This window comes from Apus apus, chromosome 6 (assembly GCF_020740795.1).
Source record: "Apus apus isolate bApuApu2 chromosome 6, bApuApu2.pri.cur, whole genome shotgun sequence".
Classification (NCBI taxonomy): Eukaryota; Metazoa; Chordata; class Aves; order Apodiformes; family Apodidae; genus Apus; species Apus apus.
The window spans coordinates 12,134,406-12,156,587 of NC_067287.1; the positions used below are offsets into that span (position 1 = coordinate 12,134,406).

The window sequence follows — 22,182 nt, forward strand, 5'->3', positions numbered from 1 at the left end:
AACAGGGCACAACACAAGAGCTGACTGCAGGCAGTTAACTGCACACAGGACCAAGGGGAGGGACACACTGGGGCCCAGATTGTAGGTTACCCCAGTGCTTCTGGACTCATCTGCCTACAGAAAATGCAAAGGGTCATTCACGGCTGTGACAAGAGGTCAGAGCCAAAGCAAGCCAGGGCAGATGCCCTGTTACCAGAAGATATTTGGCTCTGTGTGATTTCTGCCCAGACATGCCTGTCCCATGGGTGAGAAGCTTTTATTGTCTGTAGGAAAGCAGGCAGCATTACCCAGACAACCCCCAAGAAGACATGCTGTTGCTGGCATCATAGAGGCTGCATGACAGGAGGAATAAGCAGGGTGCTGAGGGCAGGCAAAATCATCAGGGAGAAAACTGAGTGACTTCTGGAGGGGGAAGATCAGCATGTGGGAATAAGGGGGATGATTGCTAAAGAAGGGAGTTGGTTGGAGCCAACTTGGGACTCTGCAACAAGAAAAAAAACAAGCTGCAACTTGGGAAGGGTGCATGGCTTCCACTAGTCAGTTCAGCATCTTTTCCTTACACACATGGGTAGATTGAACAGGACAAGCCAAGCAGACTGAACAACATATGCAATGACAAAAAAAAATATCTAAAAAGCACTGTTTCTTGATTTTTCTATCTTCAGCTGGGCTGCCAGTTGCCACGCTGCTGGATTCCAACTGCAGCTCTTCAGCCTTCAGACTGAACTGTTGTACTCTGGTTTAGGTTTTTACTTTCTGTGAGCACGTTACTATATTCATTAAGCACTAAACCAGTGTTTTAGCAGGTTTTTTGAGAGCTTTGCTATTTATATTGCTCATTACAAGTCTCCCAGGTCCTTATTTTTGGCCTAAATTTAGAGCAATTCTGGCTGAGCCCTGCAGGATAACTGCTAAAACTGTTCATTAAAAAAAGAAGAGATCAGAGTTGAGCAGCTGACAGTGGGAGCCTACAGTGTGGCTGCTCTGCATCCTGGCAATCCTCTGATCTACAGACACTAGAGGCAGGTTAATGTTGATCTTGCTGGTAAAACACAGCAGGGAAAGATCTTGAGAAGATGCAGCAGCTTCTTGACTCAAAGCTCACTAAGAAGCAATGTTTCATTTCTTGTTGACCACATGAGATGGCAAGAAGGGAGGGATTTTAAGCAAAGCAATTATTTTCCTTCATGCAATTTCTGTAATGCAGCATGAGCCTCACTCAAGGCAAAAATGTTTAATAGTGTTCCCTGTTTTTGTCTTTCTGGGAAGCACTTTGCAAAAGATTAATGAGGGTCCCTGCTTTATAAAGCATATGGGGAGCTCTGACAAGGAAGCAATGCCACAGTTTATGCTTTGCCAGCTCCACTGGGGATGTGGAGTTTTGTTTTCTAAATTGCTGGGGAAACCCATAGGCCCCACAACAGCTACTTGTACGTGACAGGTGTCGCGAGCCAGTGCCAGGGGGGCACAACGGGTTTATCACACATTAACACGAAAAACTAGTGCAAATCCAGCTTTCAAAACATGCAAAACCCTGGCCAGGTCTCTCAACGCACAAGACCAGAAGCATCTCTTCCTTGCTGTTCTAAAATGACATCACAATAACAAATGTTGTGATAATGAAATGCAGAGTCTGGTACCATCCAAAATTCAGCAGCTGTGGTATTTGCCATGAACCTGAACTCCTAGTTTTAAGCTGCTAAGTGCAGAAAATGTTTCTTGTAGCTAAGTGAAGAAATTCAACCCAGAGAGATTATCCCTTGTTGTGTGACCCTGGCTAAAACCACCTGCCAACCACCCCTAACTGTAGCTCTCCCTCCTGTGCTACCCCCACCTGTAATACACCTCCAGCTGTTTCTGTCTGTCCCAAGGGCAAGCCAAGGTGGTGGCTGCCATGGATGGTGAGGGCACCACCAGGAGCACAGCTGCATCCTCCTCCAGTCACTGCAGACCCACTGACACAGGTCTGTCTGCTGGTTTTTTTGAATACTTTGGGAACAATGAACTAGTTTTCAAGCCATGGGTGACTAACCCCCTTGATATCCCCCCAAGAGTTAAGAGACCTCTTTTCTGAAAGGTCTGAAGTCAGCCACTATGTGGCTGAGCTTTCCACTTCTCCCATCTCATTTTCTCTCCAACTAATTCAATGGCAGGGATTTCAGCTATTCATTGTGGAGTTGGGAAGACCTTGACCAAATGGCCCTTTCTTCCCCTCCCTGCCCATCAGCCTTCAGACTCCTTGCAAAGTGCCTCAGGCTAAAGTCAAAGCCAGAGAAAACTTTTCCTTCCACTCACATTTCACAATAAAACTCACATTCAGGTCATTGCTCAGAAAACCAGGGCTTCCAACAGGGCAAGCCCTGCCCCAGGCAAACTTGCCCAGCACCATTTGGGTCTCCAGAGAGGAACCAGCTCCTGTGCTTGGCCAGGTTCTTGCCTCCCCACCAGCACCAGCTGCATCCAAGCCAGTCCCATGCAGCCCACCCAGGGCTCATCTGGAATTGTGGAGCTGTGGGGAAAGGTGAAGAGGAGAAAAAAAAATTCCCTTGAGCTGCACAGAGCAGCTTGCTACCTAAAGACATTCAACTGCCTCAGAAAGAAGAGGTAAATTTAAGGAACTCACAGCCAAGAAGTTGTTTTGCTGAGTCTGAAATCTCATTTTTATGCTTATCTCATGCAAAGTTGGAAATAACACTGGCCACACGTCCTGCTAAGGGGAAAAATGTGTTGAATAACAGCCAGTGCAACTGAAGGGAAATCTGCTGCACAAAAAAAAAAAACAACCTATCAGAAAGCATCCTTCAGAAAAACAGATAGACATGCTTCCACAGTAAAGCCAAACCCCTGCAATCTCCATAGCTACAGATCCCCCCACCAGCTCTTTGTTGTCTCTTAGCTAGAGATGATGATTTCTGTAGGTCAGCCTCCAAAACAGCTGGTGTGAATGTTCCCTAATCTGCTCCAGAGCAAACTCCACCAACAGCTGAGACTCCTTGCAGTGAGAGGTGAAGCTGGAGAGGCAGCAAGCTGCTATTTCTCTACAGATGTTCACACAGCTTTCATACACTACCACTATTTTGGCTTCTCCCTCTAATCCTAAATCAAAGAAGCAGAAGGAATAAGGAATATTGTTCTAAAATGTACCAAAGATGGTCCCATCTTTGAGCTGACTATATGGGACAAATACCCAGAGACCTCAGTAGTCTACAGAATCAGGTTCTAAATCTTTGATCCAGTCTTCAATCCATTTGAAAATGCTGAAAGGGCTGAGAATGGAGTTGTGGCTCTAAAATTGGAGAAGTGCTATGCTGAACAGGCTATTTTGCCACCTTCTCCAGCTACAGCATGGGCAGCTCTTCATTACAGCCCCCAGCCTGCTCCTGGCTGGTTGTCAGCACATTCAGTGGAAATCCCTCCAACCTGCTGGTGCATTTCAAATCAATGGGTCCAGTTAGCAAAGCTTTGTAAAACTGCAGCTGAAACAGTGGGGAAGAGTCATATCAGCAACCAAGCTGGCAGATCAGAGGAGAAGCTTCCAAGAGGTGATATGAACAGGTGGGAAGAAGTAACTGTGTCAGCTGGAAGAGAAATGTGAACAGAGCCTTACACTCCCTCAGGCAAATAATTCCCTGGTGGGGCTGCAGGAGCAGCCCCCAGCCTCTTGTTAGCACTTCATTCATAGCATTGCCTTCCTGTTTGTAACCTGCCTGACTGCAAATTGCAGGTTTTATCCCCCCAGCATTATGGTGATGGTTTGGAACATTGAGATATTTGGAAAGGGGCAATTTGGCATCAGGAGTCTAAAAAGCAGATACAGATGACATCCTAAATGTATCTTTTATGACTATGGAATGATTCCTTTAAATTAAGCTCAGAGTGTGTGACAGCTTCTGGTCGTGCTGCCAGTGAGGAAATAAAACAAAAAGCAAGAGGTTTGTAAGTATATGCTGGTCTTAAAGATCATGTCCTCTGGACCCCTTGCTTTCCCTCATGTCACTTTGAGCTGTGAGGTATCAAGTGCTTCCCCCAAGGAAAGTGCTCCAATAATTTTCAATTGTCTCTTCACCACATATGCCCTCAAACTCCAACATACTTCCAAATTCAAGGCTTATAAAAAATTAAATGCCCCAATAATTCTAAATTGTGTCTGTTCAGTGTTACTGGAGCCTGTCCATTCCTTCAGTTTGGGGATTTTTGTTTTGTTGGGGGGCAGAGGAAGGAATACTTTCTATTAGTGCTTCAAATTGGAAGCCAGTCAAACAGCATCATAGCAGAATGATTCAGCAGCCTCTGAGCTGATACACAGTGTAACATAAAACAGGATTAGGAAAACAACAATGCCTGGAGGAGAAAGAACCCACACAAAGAATCATGGCAGGAGAACAATACCAGAAAGGAGCAGAGGGAATAATCCTTACTTGGCTTCTGAAGAGCAGGTCAGATGACCCAATAGATGGCTTTCAATGCCCTTCATTCCCCACTGAGTTGCAAGGTTCAGCTGCCCAGATCCAGCCACCACAGCTTAATAAAAGGCCCTGCATCAACAGAACCACACAGTGTTTCTGTCTGCACACCCCCAGACTGCCACCATTTATCTGAGACCATGGTGTCCCCCTCTGGCATAAGACCCAGGTTCTACTTCACAGCAGGCAGGAGCTTATGCAGAACTAACTGGAAGTTCATGACAATTTAGGACAGGAAGCAAATAAAACAACTTGAGGCTGTGAGTCTTCTAGTTACAAACCAAAACGTGGGGTTTTCTCAGCCCCAAGAACTGGCAGCACATTAAAGTAGCAGAGATGTTGAGCTAAGTGTATTCTCAAGCACTGTCCTGAACAGGAATTATTAAACATGTATTTCATGATCATCTGAATCAAAGCATCAGTGATCACCTATGGCCAATGTCAAGATGGAAGAGAAAAGCATAATTTAAAACCTATTCTTTGTGAACCTGAAAATCCTGTTGGCAACCTTGTTGTAAATTAAGCCATACCTGTTACAGCTGCAGCCTGGAAGCAACAGAGGAAGGCAGAGACTCTCAGGAGTTTTACTAGATCAGCAATGGCTGAATTACTTCTATGCAGAACATGAAATCACAACATGCAAGTGTTGAAAATCAGGCAGTTAGATCACAATTCTGATAAAATAGCTATATCCAAATTTTGGTAGAGAGACTCAAAAACTGGGGTAAGGAAAAAACCTATGCCATGGTATCCTCCCATAGACTGAAAAAATGATAAAGTGCATCCTTGTTTAACTCACTGTGGGATGTCTGGAATTTTATAGAAACTGCTGCAACAGTTTTCCCAGTAGGGAAATAACTGAAGCATGAGGTAAGAAATCAGCTAGATCCTAACCTGCAGTGGCCAGTGCTGTAAAAGGAAATGCCCAATAGAGGTTTAATATATAGAAAGATGGCAAATAGCTGACTGGGTTTCTGAAAAAAAGAAAGCATAAACCAATTCTCTAATCACATCTAATCAAAGACGACCATCAGTTGCTAAAAACTGCTAGGAAAAAAACAGGTATCAGAGAGATGGCAACATGCATATCTTCTTCAGTAGTGTTTTGGGAGTACTATAGCCTGCAGAATTTAATTCTTTGTTATTACTTCTGGGCCTGGAGGTGAAAATCATAAATCAGGACCATTCACAACATGCAATAATGAGGTGAAACACTCATAAGGAGTGTTACATGATGAAATCCTTTGGGATTGTGTGTAACACTTTGAGACCTTGATAACAGCATTAAGAATTCTTCTGTCTGTAACATCTATTATTCTCTAATTTCTATACTGGGTTTTCACTCTTCTCTCCCAACATCTCAAAATTTTGCTGTCATATGGCATTCCTTCCTCCATGCTGCCTTAAATATATGTTTATAGCAAAACCATAGGAAAGCATTCCATGCTTAAAGAGATGGGCAGGTTTTAAATTACACTGTATTTACTTAGAAGAGCTTTTAATACCAGAGTTTTCCCAGGGAGTTTTGCTCTGGATTTCAGGACCCTTATTGTTTTTTTAGTGGGCTATATGATCCTATTTAGAAGGTAGCTACATTTTTGAGTAATAAAGACTGCAATGCTATAAAAGAAAATAATATTGTCCCTACCCTTCTTTTACCCTCCCCTCTACTGAGTTAAAAAAAAGAAAAAAAAAGAGATCCCAACCCATGATGTGTTAGAGCTTTGTTTTCTGAGTAACAAGACTAATCATGTTTCCTCTGCTTGAGGTCTCTCTCTTCTCTTCATTTTCTTCTAAGTCCTCTGGATCCACACTGACATAGAAATATCCCATGATGGAGAAAATAATGCACACAGCAAAGAGGAGAACAGTGAACATGACAAATTCAGCCCACTACGAAAGAAAAAAGAACAGCAGGTCAGGGGACCCCAGACTCTAAGTCCAGAGGATTTCTCTGCACTTCCAAATGCATTTTAAAGAGCTGGGTGAAAATTATTTTTTAGCTTCTGAGATGCTCATGAGATAGGAACTTTCTCATCCTGTTTTCTAGTAAACTCATGTACACAGTGTAATTATGCATAGGTGATATACCTTTAAACAAACCATTTTGACTGGGCTAGTTTCATTAAATCTTTTCTCAAAATATGTCCTGACTGGAACTTTCTGGCCACATGATGCCTTTGGGATAGGCAGATTCCTGTTAGCCAGAAATAAGCCCCATTTCACACCTTCATGCCTTCATCTCACAAAGTCTGATAGCCTGAATTAAACAAGTTCTGTACCACAACCTCCCCATTCAAGTCCAACATCTCAAGGGTGCCACAGGAAGCTGGCCCTGAAGGAGTCCCAGGCCAGATGCTTGAGGAGGCTGCTTGCCCACTGGGCTAGCTGGATGAAGGCAACTGCAATGCATGGCTGGCACCGTGTCCAGGCTCCAGGCCCAAATACAGGCTTGCTTGCCTAGAGCTGAGCTGCAGCAACACTACTGTAGTGCAGGTCACTGTTATTTACTGTCACTGGGAGGCCTGGGGAGAGCCATTGCTCCAGAGGGAAACACTGCTGAGGGCAATACAGAGCTGGCTGGGAGACAGCTTGGTGTGGGCTGCCATCACTTAACAGCAGGAGCCTGGGGCTGTGCAAAGAAATCAGTGCCTCAGGACACAGACCTCCAGAAGCACCATCCAGGCCCATTTCAAAGCATTACCTCTGTTTTAAGAGCTGAACCATACCTGTGCCATTGGTGCAGCCTCTGCAACAACAAGCACAAGGGTATTCCCAACAGCCACCGTGAGCAGCCAGCCTGCCTGCAGCACCGACTTCATGCTGGCTGGAGACTGAAAAGAGAAGGGCCTGGTCAGTGGGTATTGTGCTTTGCCCTTCTGCCCTGGCTCACCCTGTGGTGTCCTGCCCAGTCTAGGTGTCACTGGCTTCAGCCTAGGAGGAGATGGAGGGATTTCCTCTACATAGAGGCTCCTTCATGGTTAATTTCAACAGCTGCATACAAGGAGCTTTCAAAACATGTCCTCCAGGAGGACACATGAAGGAGATGCTGGTTTTGCAGAGCAGGATCCTGATCATCCCCAACCTGCATCGTCTGAAATCATAAGATCAGGAAGCCCAAGGAGCCACACAACAAACCCTGCAACTTGGAGCCTGGTGCCTGTACACCTTTGGAAAACAGACTGGATCTTGATGTTAAACTTCTTGCTGATGAGAAATTTACCACAGCCCATGAAATACCATCCCACTGGATTAATTGTCCTCACTAATAAACAACTAAACTTTATTTCAATGATAAATCTAAGAAGCTTCAACTTTTTGATCTTGTAGTGTCTCAGTCCTCCCTTCTAACAGACCTTCTCCTCAGACAGCACAGTACACTACTGCACACTCATTATCCTCTGCTCTGTTGTTACAGACTCAGGTAGGCTTAGACCCCTTCAGTATTGCAGTTTAAAGCAGGTTCCAAGTCCCCATGCCACCTTGTAGTCCTTGAGATACTCTTGCCTTTTTATCACTGAAAAACACATTCCACAAAATACTTCACTGAGAGAAAACCTAATATTACAGTGTATAGAGCTTTCACATTAAAACACTGCTACACACACACACACTTCTATCCAGTTCTGTTCTATGTTCTCAGCTTTACCAGAAAAGGATTTTCTTGAGTATAATTAAGAATGGGTATCTTCAGAGTATGAATTAATTTAGCTTGGGGGCACTCAGCAAGAAGTGTTAAAATCCCACTTTCAGGTGAAGCACAGACAATGTTGCCAGTAATCATCATGCCAAATGACACATAAAAAGTAAATTGGCAGATGCAGAAAAACATCCTTAAAGTCTCATTGCAAGCCCCTTATCTTTAAGTGGAGTACCTGAGAATAAGAGAAGGCCAGACCTGTAATGGAGAACATCACCTCCCCAGCAGATATTAGTAAATATTGTGGTAACTGCCAAGCCATATGGACATTGTTTGCTTTGATGTCTTCTGACTTCCATGTCTTAACAGCACCTCCAGAAACCTAGCACAATAATAAAGACACATTGATTAGCACTGAAAGATCAGGTCCTCCTTACCCTCAAGAGCAACAATAAATTTATCAAAACAAATTTTTAAGCAAAGGTAAAGTAAAAGTAAAACTCTGCCCTGGAAGCAAAACTACAGGTCTGACACCCCTGCCATTTCCAAGCCTGCCCAGAGCAGAGATGGCAGGATGGAAGGGTCCCAGCTCATTCATGTGCCACAGGCATTACACAAGTTATCACAATCTGGCAACTTGCCTTCTATAGTGAGGCTGGGAAAAGCCTGTGTGGCACTTGTGCAGAGTTTGTGACCTGCTGTTGTCCCTAAGGCCAAAAGAAGATGAGGGAATATATGCTTATTGCATTTATGTGGCCATTGCTCCCATTTCATGGGCACTGTACAATTCCCTTACGGTAACAGTGACACCCAAACAAATCTAGTTCAGGAATACCAAGAGTAGGAAAGACTGCCTCATATCAAATGTATTCAACAGTTATGGTAGCTGTATTCATAATTTGTTTTGTTTGCTTTCCTGGGCATACTTAATACTGCCTCTGATGCAGAGAAGCAGAGAGATTTGACTATTAGCCAGGAAAACACTAGGCTGAAATTACTTCAGTCAGAAAACCCTGTGTTTAAGGACAGTACTTGGGAAAATACAAAGGATGTTTATGAGATGTACTTAATCACCATGCAGGGAGGCAAATCAAGAGACTGTATTTCAGAAGGCTAAAAGGGGTGAGAGGAGAGCTGTGCATTGCTCTTTAGCCCATAAAGAAGTTTCACAAGCACCATGCTATAACTGCACACAGAGGAAGGCTGAGTAGAAGGCAACATCCTCATGATTTAAGTATCACAGCTCAGTCACATTAGCAGACTAATATATTGCATTCTTGGTTCTTCTATATGGCATTCCTGGCAGAGGAGCATGGCTCAGTAAAAATCACTGCAATAATTAAAAGCTATCTTGGCCTGGAGAAAACTCTCCAGAGAAGAAGGAAACCACAGGGAGAGAGATAGAAAAAAACAGTCAAAAATCAAGGACTAGGACAGAGTCCAGAGGGGCTGAGGCACAAAGCCACCCCCAAGCAGCCATGGCAGGGACTTTTGTAGATGGGACCACAAGCTGAAATCCTTGCCTACTGTGATGTGACATTCATCTGCCTCAACTGGCTCTAACTCAGTTGCATTACCAGAGGCTCTGGGACAATATTCTTAGTGTAATATTCTTCATGCAACTTCTCTACTCAGTTTCTCATTTGGTGAAAGGCACTTGCAGCCCTGGAGGAAGGATCTGGCCAACATCTCTTCAAGTGTGTATGCGCTTGATGTATGTGAATCTCCACACTCAAGAGAGGGCAGCATCTGCCTGTTCCCTCCAGAACTGTGTATTCTGCTCCAGCTATTGGAGTTAAAAAAAAAAAGCCAGGTGCTTTGCAGCTATATTTTTTCCCCCTATGTATTTGGACTCCACAGACATGCACAGCTTCCATTAATTGCCCAACAGGGAGATGTTACTGCCAGGGAGTAGCTGACAGCACTTTGCTCCTCTCATCACAACACAGAAGTCAAAGTCCCAGAGGGCAGCTTAGCAGTGTGTCCTGTCAGACCTGGTTTGTCTGTATGCCTGTGCAGTGGAAAGGTTACAATGAGAACTAAACTGATCACATTCATCTCTATGGCTCCTGCCAGCTGGACCAGGGTTGGAGCAGCATGCTTAAGAGGCTGGCAGGCAGGGAAAGAAATCCACCCTCTCAGCAGTGGTCACACCCCATCAGGGCTACGTTGTCCAGAAAATTTGCCTTGACTTTACACTAGGCTCCAAATGAGCTCTACAGACAATGAGAGGAGGAAAAACAGATGCATAATCTCACCAACCTCCTCCTTCAACATTTTGTCCTTCTTTCCCCCTTGCATAATCATTAAGTCTTAGAAGATCAGCAAGTTAAATGTGAGGATGCAGCAAACTGTTTCTGCAGAGTTTTTCAGGTGTGAGGTACCACCAGCCAGTGTACTTCAAAGACCTCAAATAGGGTTGGCTCTTGGCAGACTGCAACAGCTCTTTGCAGTGCACTGGGTCAGTGTTAACTGAAGAAGGATATCATGAGACCAGCACAAACAATGGATAATATAATTTTCCATTGAGGATTTCCATCAAGGAAAATAACTTACTTCTTTTTTAACCCATGAAATGTGACAAGATCACAGTGTAAGGTGCAACGAGTACCCACTCACCTTGCTTAGATAGATGCCAAAACCTCTTACTAGCCCTTGTATAATGGACTGCCTTTAGAATGCTACTGCCCATGTCTTGCAGGATGAAGGAAGCAAGTGAGAGTCACAAACAGAAGAACAAAAGTACGGCCAGAGACTAGAACAGAAGGAGCTTGTCACCATCACAGAGACACTTACATTATTTATCACGATGGTGTAGGATGCACCAAAGTCGAGCAGCCCCAACTCCAGGGTGAACTCTCCTGCTTCAGTTATGCATTTTCCGTTATTATATCTAGATAAAAGGATGAAGTACAATATTTCCCAGTTACTCCCACAAAGAGCACAGAGCTATCAAACGTGCCCCTACAGTGGTGTAAGGAGGGTGTATGATGGAAAGCTGCAGTAAAGTTTGTCAGATCATCACTAGTGTTCTTGCATTCTTTACCTTCCAGAAACACTCAAGCACTGGCTGGAGTTCACCTAATGACCTGGGCTATTACTAATATTTTTAAATGGCTTCTGCCAACTTCTCACCCCCCCATCAGGCTTATTTTCCTTCCAGACTTTCATCCACTCCTTCAGGAACTGTGGGCCAGACAAGTTAGCCAGGCTCAAGCAGCCTTCAGGAAATCAGAGACATGCACCTACAAGCCACTCTGTTTCCTATCAATAGAGGAAATTAGCCTTCACATTTGCTCTTCTGCGTTGGATGTGTGAGATGGCACCAAGGCTCAGCAGTATTGCCTCAATGGCTGCTGCATCCTACTAAATTGCAGCAATAAATATTTTGGATGGAGTTGATGCAGAGAAAAGTCATGAAGCTTGTTTTCAAACATTGCAAATGCCAGAAATAGCCTACAAGAGCCAACTCCAACGCTGCCAAACCAAGGCCATATGGAGCCCCTGTCTAACAAGCCCAGCCTGTGAAGCTTTTAATGTTACTTGATGTTACCAGCCCACATGCCAACACTTTGTAGCGTGGAATATGAATTGGTCTTTTCCTGAGAGCACCCTAACACTGAGAGTTTGGGCCTGAGAGAATACCAAAATAGAGCAGGCATTAAGTGACAGAGTGGACTTCACCATGTCCCACGCTTCTCTGCTGACAGATGCACAGGAATGGCCTCTCTCTTCCCACCAAGCCCCCAAATAAGGATAATAAAAGCTCAGAGAAAGTTAAGTCCTGTATCTGGACTTCTTCAAAAGGCTTTCTGAGTTTCCAAAATTCCCCTCACCTGACTCTGAGAAAACTCAGAGTATGGCCTAAAACAGGATCTCACTATACTCACGTCATGGGAATACAGTTTCCAAGCTTTGTCTCTACTGGTTTTATCTTACCAAAGCAGTAACATTCACAGGGAGGAAGCTACCCTAGACACTGTTGGGAGGCTGCATCTATTCAACTGCGTATTATCCACTGGGATATTGATTTGCTGTCCTTTGGCTTGGACACTTCACAGACCAAATGCATGGTGCTTCTGCACACACACAAGTGGCCTGGAGCATCTGCTCTGTGCAGAGCTGATAATTCTGGGTTTTTTTACAAGCATCTGCCCCCACAACCAAGTGCCAAGACTATAGCAGCAAAGATTTTGCTAGTTGCCCAAGAAAAACCCCATTGTATTCAAGGAGAGGCCTCAGCAAAGCCCTTCAGCACAGCAAGGGAAACTTACTTGTCCCTCTCTAGCAGCAAGTACTCAGAAGTGCTGTAGTTTTTCTGAACAACAATGAACCGCCTGCTGTCAATGGTGAGGTTGACATCTTGGCTCAAACCATTAATGAATCTGCAAAGAAAGCATATTGCATTGAACTGCCAGGCAGGGCAGGAGAAACACAGTATCAGACACCTCAGAAGTAGTGCACTCTCTCCTCAAAAGCCTTCTGTAACTCCATGGGGTTATGACAGCCTCTCCTGCAAACTATAAAAATATTTGTCTGATTTGTTGCCCATTTTTTCAATATAAGATTAGTTTTCCTTGCTGTGTAATTTTACCTTCTTATTCTCCTGTTAAAAGTGACTGCCACATTTTGTGGGTTATGATTTTCAAGCAACCCATTCTCAGAGACCTTCAAAGATCGCTCCGTGGCTGTTCAAGAGGACAGAGTCCCAGCCCACCCCAGGAGACTATGAAGTGAGTTGTCCTGATGGGTATGTGCACCACCCTGGCATACTTTCCAAGGAATTTCTACAAGTGGGAAAGTTTCCTAGCAAAATAAAATATTTTCATGGGAATGTTTGGGTTGTTTCATCCAGTGTCTATGTTCTTTTTTGCACACAAAAGAGTTTTCTTTTGACAACTTAAAAATTGTTAGCAAAACCAAACACCTTTCATTTGATCTATGTTCTAAAATATTTTGGTTTTCAGTTGTTAAAAGGTGGCTCAAATCCCTGAAGGTACTCAAGTGCTTAACAAAAGCGACTTTTTTCCTAAAGAAACCTCTTCATAAATTTTTGAAGGGAAAGTTTTGGGATTCTGTCAGAAATATTCACAGGAAAGTCAGAAATACCTGACTGAGGGTATTCATCAAGTCTCCAAGGTGTTGTTTAGTCAGCAGAAACCTTCACAAACATAGGGCTATAAAGAGATACTGGTCTCCTGCTTCTGTCAACACAGCCTTTCAGAGCTGTCAGCACGGGAGTTGGTCATTGTTTTAAACTATTTAAAGTTTTTTGGAGGTTATTTGTCTAGTTGGTTTTTGGCTGTTTGGTTTTGTTTGGGTTTTTTTTGTTTGTTTGTTCTTAAATTGTAACTTGCCCAAATCCTTCAGAGAACTCAGCTGTAACCCTCGGGGGTTTTTGGAAATCTGCTTATTCTGCATCTCAACACCCTTGCATAGGTCTTGGGATATGCTGGAGGTAACTGTGACCTCAGTGAGATGGCATCTTGGCACAGACTGGCTCAGGACTGTTCATGGACTAGCTCGAATTTGGAAAGTAGACTAGCTGCTCGTGCAGAACTGATGCCCAGCTGAATTGTTTACAAGGATGTAAAATTGTCCCTGTATCCAATTTAGTAGGTGTTTACACATGAGGTTGGGTAAGTGAACATCATGGGTTGGCCAATTTGCAGAGGATGTACAGCAACAGTTCCTCTTCCGGATTGCTTCTTCCTTTTTTTCCCCCAAGAAGGTGGGACACAGTGAGATGAATTTACCACTCTTCCAAGGGAGGAACATTGCCATTGCAACCCAGTCTATCCTAGGCAGTAAGTGGCAATAATGCTCAGCTCTGCATGGCAAGCAGGGGAGGTGACACACTGTCAGCCTCTGCAGCTGACACCTGAGTCTTGCATGAGACACATGGGATAGATTCCACACTGAGAGCATGTGGATTATGTTACATACAGTTTGCATTAGACAAAAGCTGTTTCCCCCATGCCACCACCTCCAAATCCTTTTAAAAAAGCCATTCTTACCTAACAGCTGCCAAACCATTTTCTGGCTTTGCTTCCAAGTCTGTAATCTAAAGAGGGAAAGAAAAAAAAGAATCAAACATATTTATTAATGCTGCCTTATAAACAATGTGCAGCAGAAAACACTAGTGTCTGTGGAGTTACACATCATGCAAACTCTGTGGAATTTGACTGGACTCTCACAAAAGCTTTACATCTGGTCACAGGAGTAAAGTCCTGGTACAATAAAGCTAACAGCAAAAACTTCAGCTCCACCAAGGGCTTAAGATGAGATCATCCTTTTTTTCCTCACCTCTTGCATAAGAAAAGGCTACAGCTTCAGCCATTCACCCTTCTCTGCTGAGGCATGTAATACCCTCCAAAAAGTATTTGTCTTGATCAGAACATAAGAACATTATCTACATTAGCTTCTTTCAATAATAATGACAATTAAACATGAGTGCCTTGAACTGCCTAATTTTTAGACCTTGATTCATGGTGTACTCAGACTTCACAGAAATCTAAAAGCCAACAGGAGTGCTAGGTTACTACTCTGATCACCATGTAATGCTCATGTTTTCCCCAACCCTCAAGAGACTGAACTATTGTACAGTGCAGGCAGAGAGCATGAGGAACCAAGATGCCCTGAGCTTGTTTGCACTCACATCCTTGAACTGGCCACCTGATTGGGCACACTGGGGTGTGAGTGTGCCTCTCCTGGAGATCACAGAGCATGAGCTCAATGGTCAACATGATCTACATTAATTTTAGGAGAGCCTATTTGGGGTACAACGCTGAAAAATGACAGAAGGTTATATGTCACACAAAAATAATACAGAGCAAGATTCTTGGCTGGTAGAAACCCACACTTGTGCCACGTCCACTAAAGTTGGCAGGGCAATTTCAGTTTCCACTGCCCACAGACAGAACCTAGACAAGCTAAAAGGGATCAAATCTACTTTCAGAAACTGGGTCTCAACATTTTCTAGACTTTCCTCCTGATGTTAAACCCTGAACATTTAAAGCTAAAAATCTAGAATTCCAGTATACTTGTAAAGTTTCTGTTTGATTCACAAACATTGCATGCCCTAAATAATAAATAGCCATAGTGAATAATAAATGTCAGAGCAATAAATAATAGACAACATCCTTTTTTTTTCAATGGGAGGTGCATGGGGATTTGCACTGTTTGTTGCAGACACACCAGCCAAATTGTTACTTGCTTTCATCAATGATCCCCCAGAGCTCTCAAATTAATTTCCTGCCCACTCAACAGATCACAAAGAAGAAAACAATTTCAGCTTGGCTCCTTCCAGGAAAGCACCCCCACCTGAGTGAGGGCCCAAACTCAGCAGTGATGAAGGCTGGCATGAGCCATGGCAACTCCAGGGCAAGCCCTGCAACACAGCAGTGATGCTGGCATTGCCTTCTTGGTGTTGTAATGCTGGAAAAGCAAGCATCATTTACCACACCTCCCTTATATAGAGCTGAGAATTACAAGTCAATAGCATCACCCAAAATCACTGCTGTGCCCCAGTGAATGGGAGCCTGCCCATACCAGGGTGAGCTTTAATTTAAACACAGGCCAGATAGCTGGGTCAGCACAGAGATACACTGAAGCTCAGAGATTCCTTTGCTCCATCCTGCCACAGGCTCTCTCTTTTTAAAGACTATGTGAAAATCACTGTACAAGTATCCATTTCTCAAGATGACAGCACACAGTCATTAGGGCCACAGGGAAACTTAACAATGTTGTGTGATAATGAGCCCCAGGGTCTAAACCACAAAGCAGAAAAAAAACCACAAACAAAAACAACAAACCAAACAAAAAAACCCACAAGCCCCACTGTTAGGAAATAAATTCTTAAAACTCCTTATTTTTAAAAATAGTTGTTTGATTTCTACTATACAATACTAAATTATTAGTGTGGCAACCCTGCCAGGTAGGAGGCTGAGGAACTGCAAAGAGAATTGATATTTAAGCATGAGGACAGACTGTGATGGCATTTACACACACACACACCTGCCACAGTGTACAACAGCACCACTTTTTCCAAGAGAGGTTCTTGGGGTACAGCTGCATGGAAAAGGTATCAGACCCTGGTCCTACATATCCCACCTGCCTCTGTGATTGTTGTGGCAATACAGAGAAGTCCAAATACAGCTGGCTCTGCTGCAGAGCCTGAAATGAACATCATTTATTCTGTAGAGCAAAACAAATAGGCCTTCTGTGCATTTTCACTAAACACTTGCAATAACTAAACCTAAAATTATTCCTCTGATGCTTTTATTCCATGCCCAGCCCTGGAGCCCCTTTAACATCTTTGCTTTATAGAACCACCTTTGGGGGGGGAAAAAAACCAAACAACTTTGGCTGTTTCCTCAAGCTTTCTCAAGCTCTGCTGCCTAGCAGGCATGACTCTGCTCTCCCACTGCAGCATTCCCTGGATTAAAGTGTGCCCAGCAACTCTCAGATGCTTTAACACCTCCATTAATCAACCCTCAGAAACGCACACAGCTCCAGCGCCGCCAGCTAAGAAGTCAGGTTTGGAGCATCTGAGAGCAATCAGACAGACATTGCAACTGAGCAAATGAATTAATGAGGCCATTACCCCATTGTATCATCACAGCCATTGACTTAATACCGTATTTACACTTCACTCCCACACTCACTAAGCGGCTTGATAGGCTTCCTTCTGCCTCAAAAACAATTAAGCTGTATACTGCTTTTTCCTTCACAGTGTAGTTAAAAGCAAGAGACAATCCTTGGTGTTGCAGGGTGAAGCGAAGACTCTGCTGCTCTCCATCCAATAGTAATTTTGAGTATTCAACTGGGTTCTGTGGAAAAAAAAGCTTGGTTACATTCTTTCTTCAGAAAGGATCTGGCTCTTCCCACCAAGTACAACCCTATCCTCTCTTCAAGGGACACTGGAAAGAGAGGTCAACAGCAGGGTTGTCTTCCACAGCAAAGGACCTATGCTGACCTACAGCCTTTGGGCTGGGAAAGCCAGAGCTTGGGGTACCTCCCCTTGCCAGATGCAACCCAAAGGCCAGGGCACACCTCCTGGCCTCATGGCTACACTTTCCCCTGGCCCTGCCCTGCCCCAGTAGGACCACATCTAGAACACGGCAGAAAGGTGGTGGCCAATGGATTGCTGGACTTGTCTGACCTGTAAAGTAAACTGGAAGCTGAACTAGGAAGCAGACCAGTGCCCATGCCCAGTTAATTGCCTTCCTGTTTGTTTCAGGCTCTGCAAATAGTTCTCAGATGCCATCCCAGATCCATTCAGATGCCACCCATTCAGATCCCAGCAGCAGTGCCTGGTCTGAGTGCTGGGAGATATGAGCTGAATCTATCTCCATGCCCACCTCAGGACAAGTATCCTTCATTTCTAATTACCGGTGAATGTAGTTTTAGCCATTTCCTCCTTTGCCATGTCTCCAAACTTTCCATTTCTATGTTATCAATGAAGATAATATGTTCCATTTTTCAAAGCTATTCCCACACATTTCCAAGGCAGTGGAGGAGTACAAGCTCCAGCATCTGTGGGCTTTGTTAGAAAATGCCCACCCTTTCTTCAATGGGATGCAAGTCAGGCCTTCCAGACACAAATACATGCTTACCTGAAAAGACTCCACAGGCTGCTGAAATAGGTCCTGGTCTTGGATTGTCACTTTAACAGGGTTCTTTGCCAAATTCAGGACACGAATTAAACTTTCTTCTGGGACAAGTCGAGGCATATCCGTTTCCTAATTAAAGTAAAAGGCTTTAAATACTATCTGCACATTTTATTAGCACTTTAATATCTTTTCATTTTTAGCCATAATAGTCTTCCTCTCTGTAATGACACTTTTCCATCCCTTCCTCATCAGAAGTTGCACTGAGAGAAAAATTATCATTAATCTTATTTAGGGAGGTTTCCTCATAGTAGTTCAATGCCAGCCTATTGTTACTCCCAAAAACTGCTCTTCACATCACTAAGCATCCAGGCTACACAACTGCTGGGTAGGGAAGAACAATGTCACTGCCTGGATGTCCCTAGTGCCTGGGAACAACTGCCATACCAGAACGGGGAAAAAAAATGGTATGTAGCTTTATGAAGTGGTGACCAGAATAATTATTTCCCACTGCAGTCAGTGACTGGGAAAATAATTAGGCCAGAAGCCGAGCACTTTTGAAAATCCCAGTCCAGTTCCATGTCTACAATTGGTGCTTTCGTGCCACTTTGCACCATCCTATTTAACAGCCAACTGTATAGTTATTTTTCCTCGATTCCCAAGAAAGGGAAGACAATGCCTCCAGCACAGAGGAATCTCTTTCTGTCAGGAATAATTTCCCAGAAAGAGTACTTCAATCAGCATCACCAGGCTTATACTACCTACAGATCTAAAATTATTCTTTTTCTCTAAAACTTCTCTTTTTTCCTCACTTTATTTTCAAGGAGCCATCAGAAATATTTCAGAGCTAATAATAATTTTCTACTTCAACTTATAAGTGGAGTAATGCAGGCAGGGTAGTTTGACCCTAACTTGGTGGGGGGTGCACTTTCAAAGACTGGGCAACCCTGATTTCCCTGTACCCATACACTGCTCTGGACCAACAGGCTTGTTAATGGTATCCAGCAAATTATTGTGGCTTTTTGCCCACATTACCTACAGGTGGGCCATCCTATTTCCCTCTTTGCTAAAATTTTAGTGGCCCTCAGGGTAAATTTCCATGCACAGGTAGAGGACAACCTCTAACTCACCCCTGCCTCTGCCCAGAGGAGTCACCCACAGCCAGAGCAGCCCTTCAGTGCTCAACCAGAGCTGCTGGTCCTGGCAATGAGATAATTCCTTTGCTCATGTAGAGATCAGAAAAAAGACCTGAACCCACAAAGTCTCATTTTAGTAGGAGACTTGTCAGTGGGTTCACCCAAGGAACCAGCACATGTTAATCCAGGGCTCTGCGCCAGCCACTCTAACAGAAAGTGTAAGTATACATGGAAGCTATAAAAATTAATCCTACAGTAACTTCCATGAGCCAAAGGTCAGCAAAGTCTGCACAAGGCTGGTCACAGGTCAGAAACAAATGGTACAAGCCTGCAGGGGCTAACATCAAATTTACAAGAGATTTGCTGTCAGCCTCTCAGGGAAAGCCTGGCAGTCTCCAGTGGCTGTGACTATGGAAGTGACCACATCCAGCTGCCTCACTGGAGAAACAATTTGGCTTGTAAAAATCTACATCCCCACCCTGAAATAGGAAAGGGATTACATTAAAAAACAAAACCACCACACACAGACACACAAAACCCCTAAACAGTAAAATACAGGCAAGTTATAATGAGAAATAGGAGAGAGAACAGACTACCTTTTAGAATTAATCACTAGTATTAACTAGATGTCTGTCAAGCACTTTGACGATGGAAATCTAGGATATAGACCAATACAGATGATCAGCACAGCAAAGTGCAAAGACTAGAAAGAGAGACAGAGACAAAGAGGGGGAAAAGCAGACAAAGAATTATCATTAGCAACTGGATCAGTATGCTTAATTGTAGAGAACATATTAACATTATGACCAAGGAACACAATGGTTAAAAGGAGTATCTAACAGGCATCAATAAAAATAGCCCAGGGAAATAAAGGATTTTTTTAGGAATCCTTTGTTCTATACTTACATTTATTTTGACTTCTACAATGGCTGCAAGTCCAAATGCCAGCCCTGCAAGGATCATACCTGTTGCCATTTTCCTAATAGGTCTATGGAGCAAATAAAAGAGGTGCCATTAAGGGGAAAAAAAAAAAAATAGACTTCATTAGAGCCAAAGATGTGCCAAAACCATGTCATAAAATATCCAACAGGTGGCACTGGGGATGATATGCTGTTTAAATTGCCAATCACTTAAAACTATTCTATTATTCTGTATGAGGCCAGAACTGAGGCCAATTCAAACTGTTATGTCATGAAAAAAGCTCTTTGCTTGCAAGTTTCATATAATCTTGTTCCTAGCTCTTCTAGTGGGAATAGTTCATGGCATTATGTGAACCTGTGATGCTGAAAGAAGCACTAGAGATCACGTATCTTCAAGTGCCATTTGAGAAAAGCAAAAGAAGAGAATCATGCTATAGTAGCAGGACCAAGGAGCAGAAAAGTGAGTAGTTCGTGTCATCATTGTTCCTGACCATCTGTGGCATCATTCTGGGTTATTTCTCATGCCAACACATTCACATTTCTAGAGAATAAAGAGCTTGCTTCTGAGCTTGGAGCAAATCTAGTGCAACTCTGATAGAGTTACATGAGACTATATGATATAAAGCAGAATAAAATAGGTCCCGCACAGCAGGTCCAAACTGAGTGACAAGTTGTTGAGATTTGAAACAAATCTAGTTACAGATTCAGTGGTCTCCACTCTTTGTAGTAGCCTGCATTCACATTCCAAACCAACTGGGCTGTGGGAAATTCAGAGTAGGAACCCAAACTCTATCTCTCAGTTACATGTCCTGGAATAAGAAAGTATTTACTGCTTGCATCTTGTAATAATGTTTTTGATCTTCAATGTTGCATTGGGATTTTGTAGTATGAACTTCTGCAGTCACACAGCTACAATGTCCCCTCAGCTGCTTCTACAGCTAAACAGGATAGAAGCCTGTTAGTATCCAACATCCAAGGGACAGAAACAGCATGGCAGTCAGTCCTGATCAGTGCATGAGTTTGTGCTGCTGGGGGTACTAGCCTGTGAGCTGGTCATCAGGCAGGAAGTTTTCTGTCAAGCTGGGGCTTGGTCCTGGGCATGGGCTCAGACTGAGGTAGTGTTGAGAAGCAGCTTCTGATGTGTGTCCTCCAAGAGGCACCTCTGCTAGGCTGGACAGTGTCTTCAATATTTCTTTAGGTGCAAGCAATTTGGCACAAAGGGAGAGGATCAGCAGGTTGAAGGTGTAGGCTTCTGAGGCTCCTTCCATCCCCATTTATGTGGCCTTGTTTATCCAGCACTTTAATTTGGATTAGGAATGTGTTTTTTAAGGAAGTCTCCCACTCATTGCTCCTTCGCATGCTGAGGTCATGTTGAGAAGTGGTGCTTGTGCAGGGAAATAGTTAATTTCAGTTGAAACTGCACTGACAGAGGCACTCAATGAGTGGATATAATACACTCCCACTGCTAAAGTCCACAGAGGCAGACTTCAAATACTGCAAAATCACCCAAAATGCATTTAGTGGGTCTCAGAACCAGCCTGGAGATCTGCTGCTATTGCACTGAACCTCTTGCTAACTTACACAGGGAATAACATCCTTCAGCCATATGGAAACCTCAATCACTGGTTCAGGCCTTTGTGTGGAATCTGCTTTCACAACACCACATGTGACCCACATGGGACAGTGAATTTGGCCCCACTGGATTGTTTCAGGGAGGAAATTATTTAGAGGAAATAGAGGACATAAGGTGCAGAACATGCTGATCAAACTCAAAGAGGAACCGTTCATACCTGTTCTCAGGGAAAATCTGTAGAGAGCAGAATCCAACATCACTGAATTTTACTCTGAAATTTCGTGAGCCTATGGAAGAGAGTGATGCTGCCTACCAGGGAAACAGGTGCAAGTACTGAGACAAGTGAATGGAAATTTGTGCTCCTCCTCCTTAAAAGCTATTCTGCAAAAGGAAAAGCACTGAGGCATCTGCATTGTCCCTGAGTACTTACGTGAAATTAAATTTGCACATGTTTATCAGAGGGTAGAGCCCAAGGTCAAAAAGTGGGATGAAGACAAGAATAAGGAGTGGATTTAAGAACTGCAATACAAAAGAATGGGAGTTTAGTGACTAGAAAGCAACTTTCAGTAATTAAACTCATAAAGCACTGTCCTCCAGAAATAATTTCATTACAGAAAGGACATGAACAAACACTTAAAAACCTCCTTCTAAAATATAATCATAGTTTGCACTTCGACAGCTTCTCCTATTTAGTTTTCACAGGCATGAATACATTTTGTTCATATCCTTCCCTCCAAGATGTAAGCAAGCATCACTGGCCCAGTTTCCCTGAAGAGGGAACTGAAGCAGTATGTTTTTAATGAGTACAAAACCCACTGACAATAGATTCAGGTGACCTT

The 22,182-nt window shown here is 43.5% G+C and overlaps 1 protein-coding gene across 5 annotated transcripts in view; it reads right to left on the bottom strand.

Moving 5' to 3' along the window:
* Nucleotides 1-22,182, bottom strand: part of SLC15A2 (solute carrier family 15 member 2) — a 74,053-nt gene that overhangs the window by 14,150 nt on the left and 37,721 nt on the right. For 4 of the 5 annotated variants that reach the window (XM_051623090.1, XM_051623091.1, XM_051623088.1 and 1 more), the window contains 10 exons: nt 21,774-21,862; nt 19,757-19,838; nt 17,721-17,846; nt 16,770-16,934; nt 14,121-14,167; nt 12,378-12,488; nt 10,900-10,996; nt 8,339-8,485; nt 7,193-7,297; nt 5,102-6,356 (listed from right to left, as the gene is read on the bottom strand). In XM_051623090.1, the coding sequence (XP_051479050.1) occupies nt 6,180-6,356; nt 7,193-7,297; nt 8,339-8,485; nt 10,900-10,996; nt 12,378-12,488; nt 14,121-14,167; nt 16,770-16,934; nt 17,721-17,846; nt 19,757-19,838; nt 21,774-21,862 (1,146 nt within the window). In that variant the 3' untranslated portion in view covers nt 5,102-6,179. Of the gene's footprint in view, nt 1-5,101; nt 6,357-7,192; nt 7,298-8,338; nt 8,486-10,899; nt 10,997-12,377; nt 12,489-14,120; nt 14,168-16,769; nt 16,935-17,720; nt 17,847-19,756; nt 19,839-21,773; nt 21,863-22,182 lie in introns of those variants that run through there. The other variant, XM_051623089.1, reaches the window with a different exon arrangement.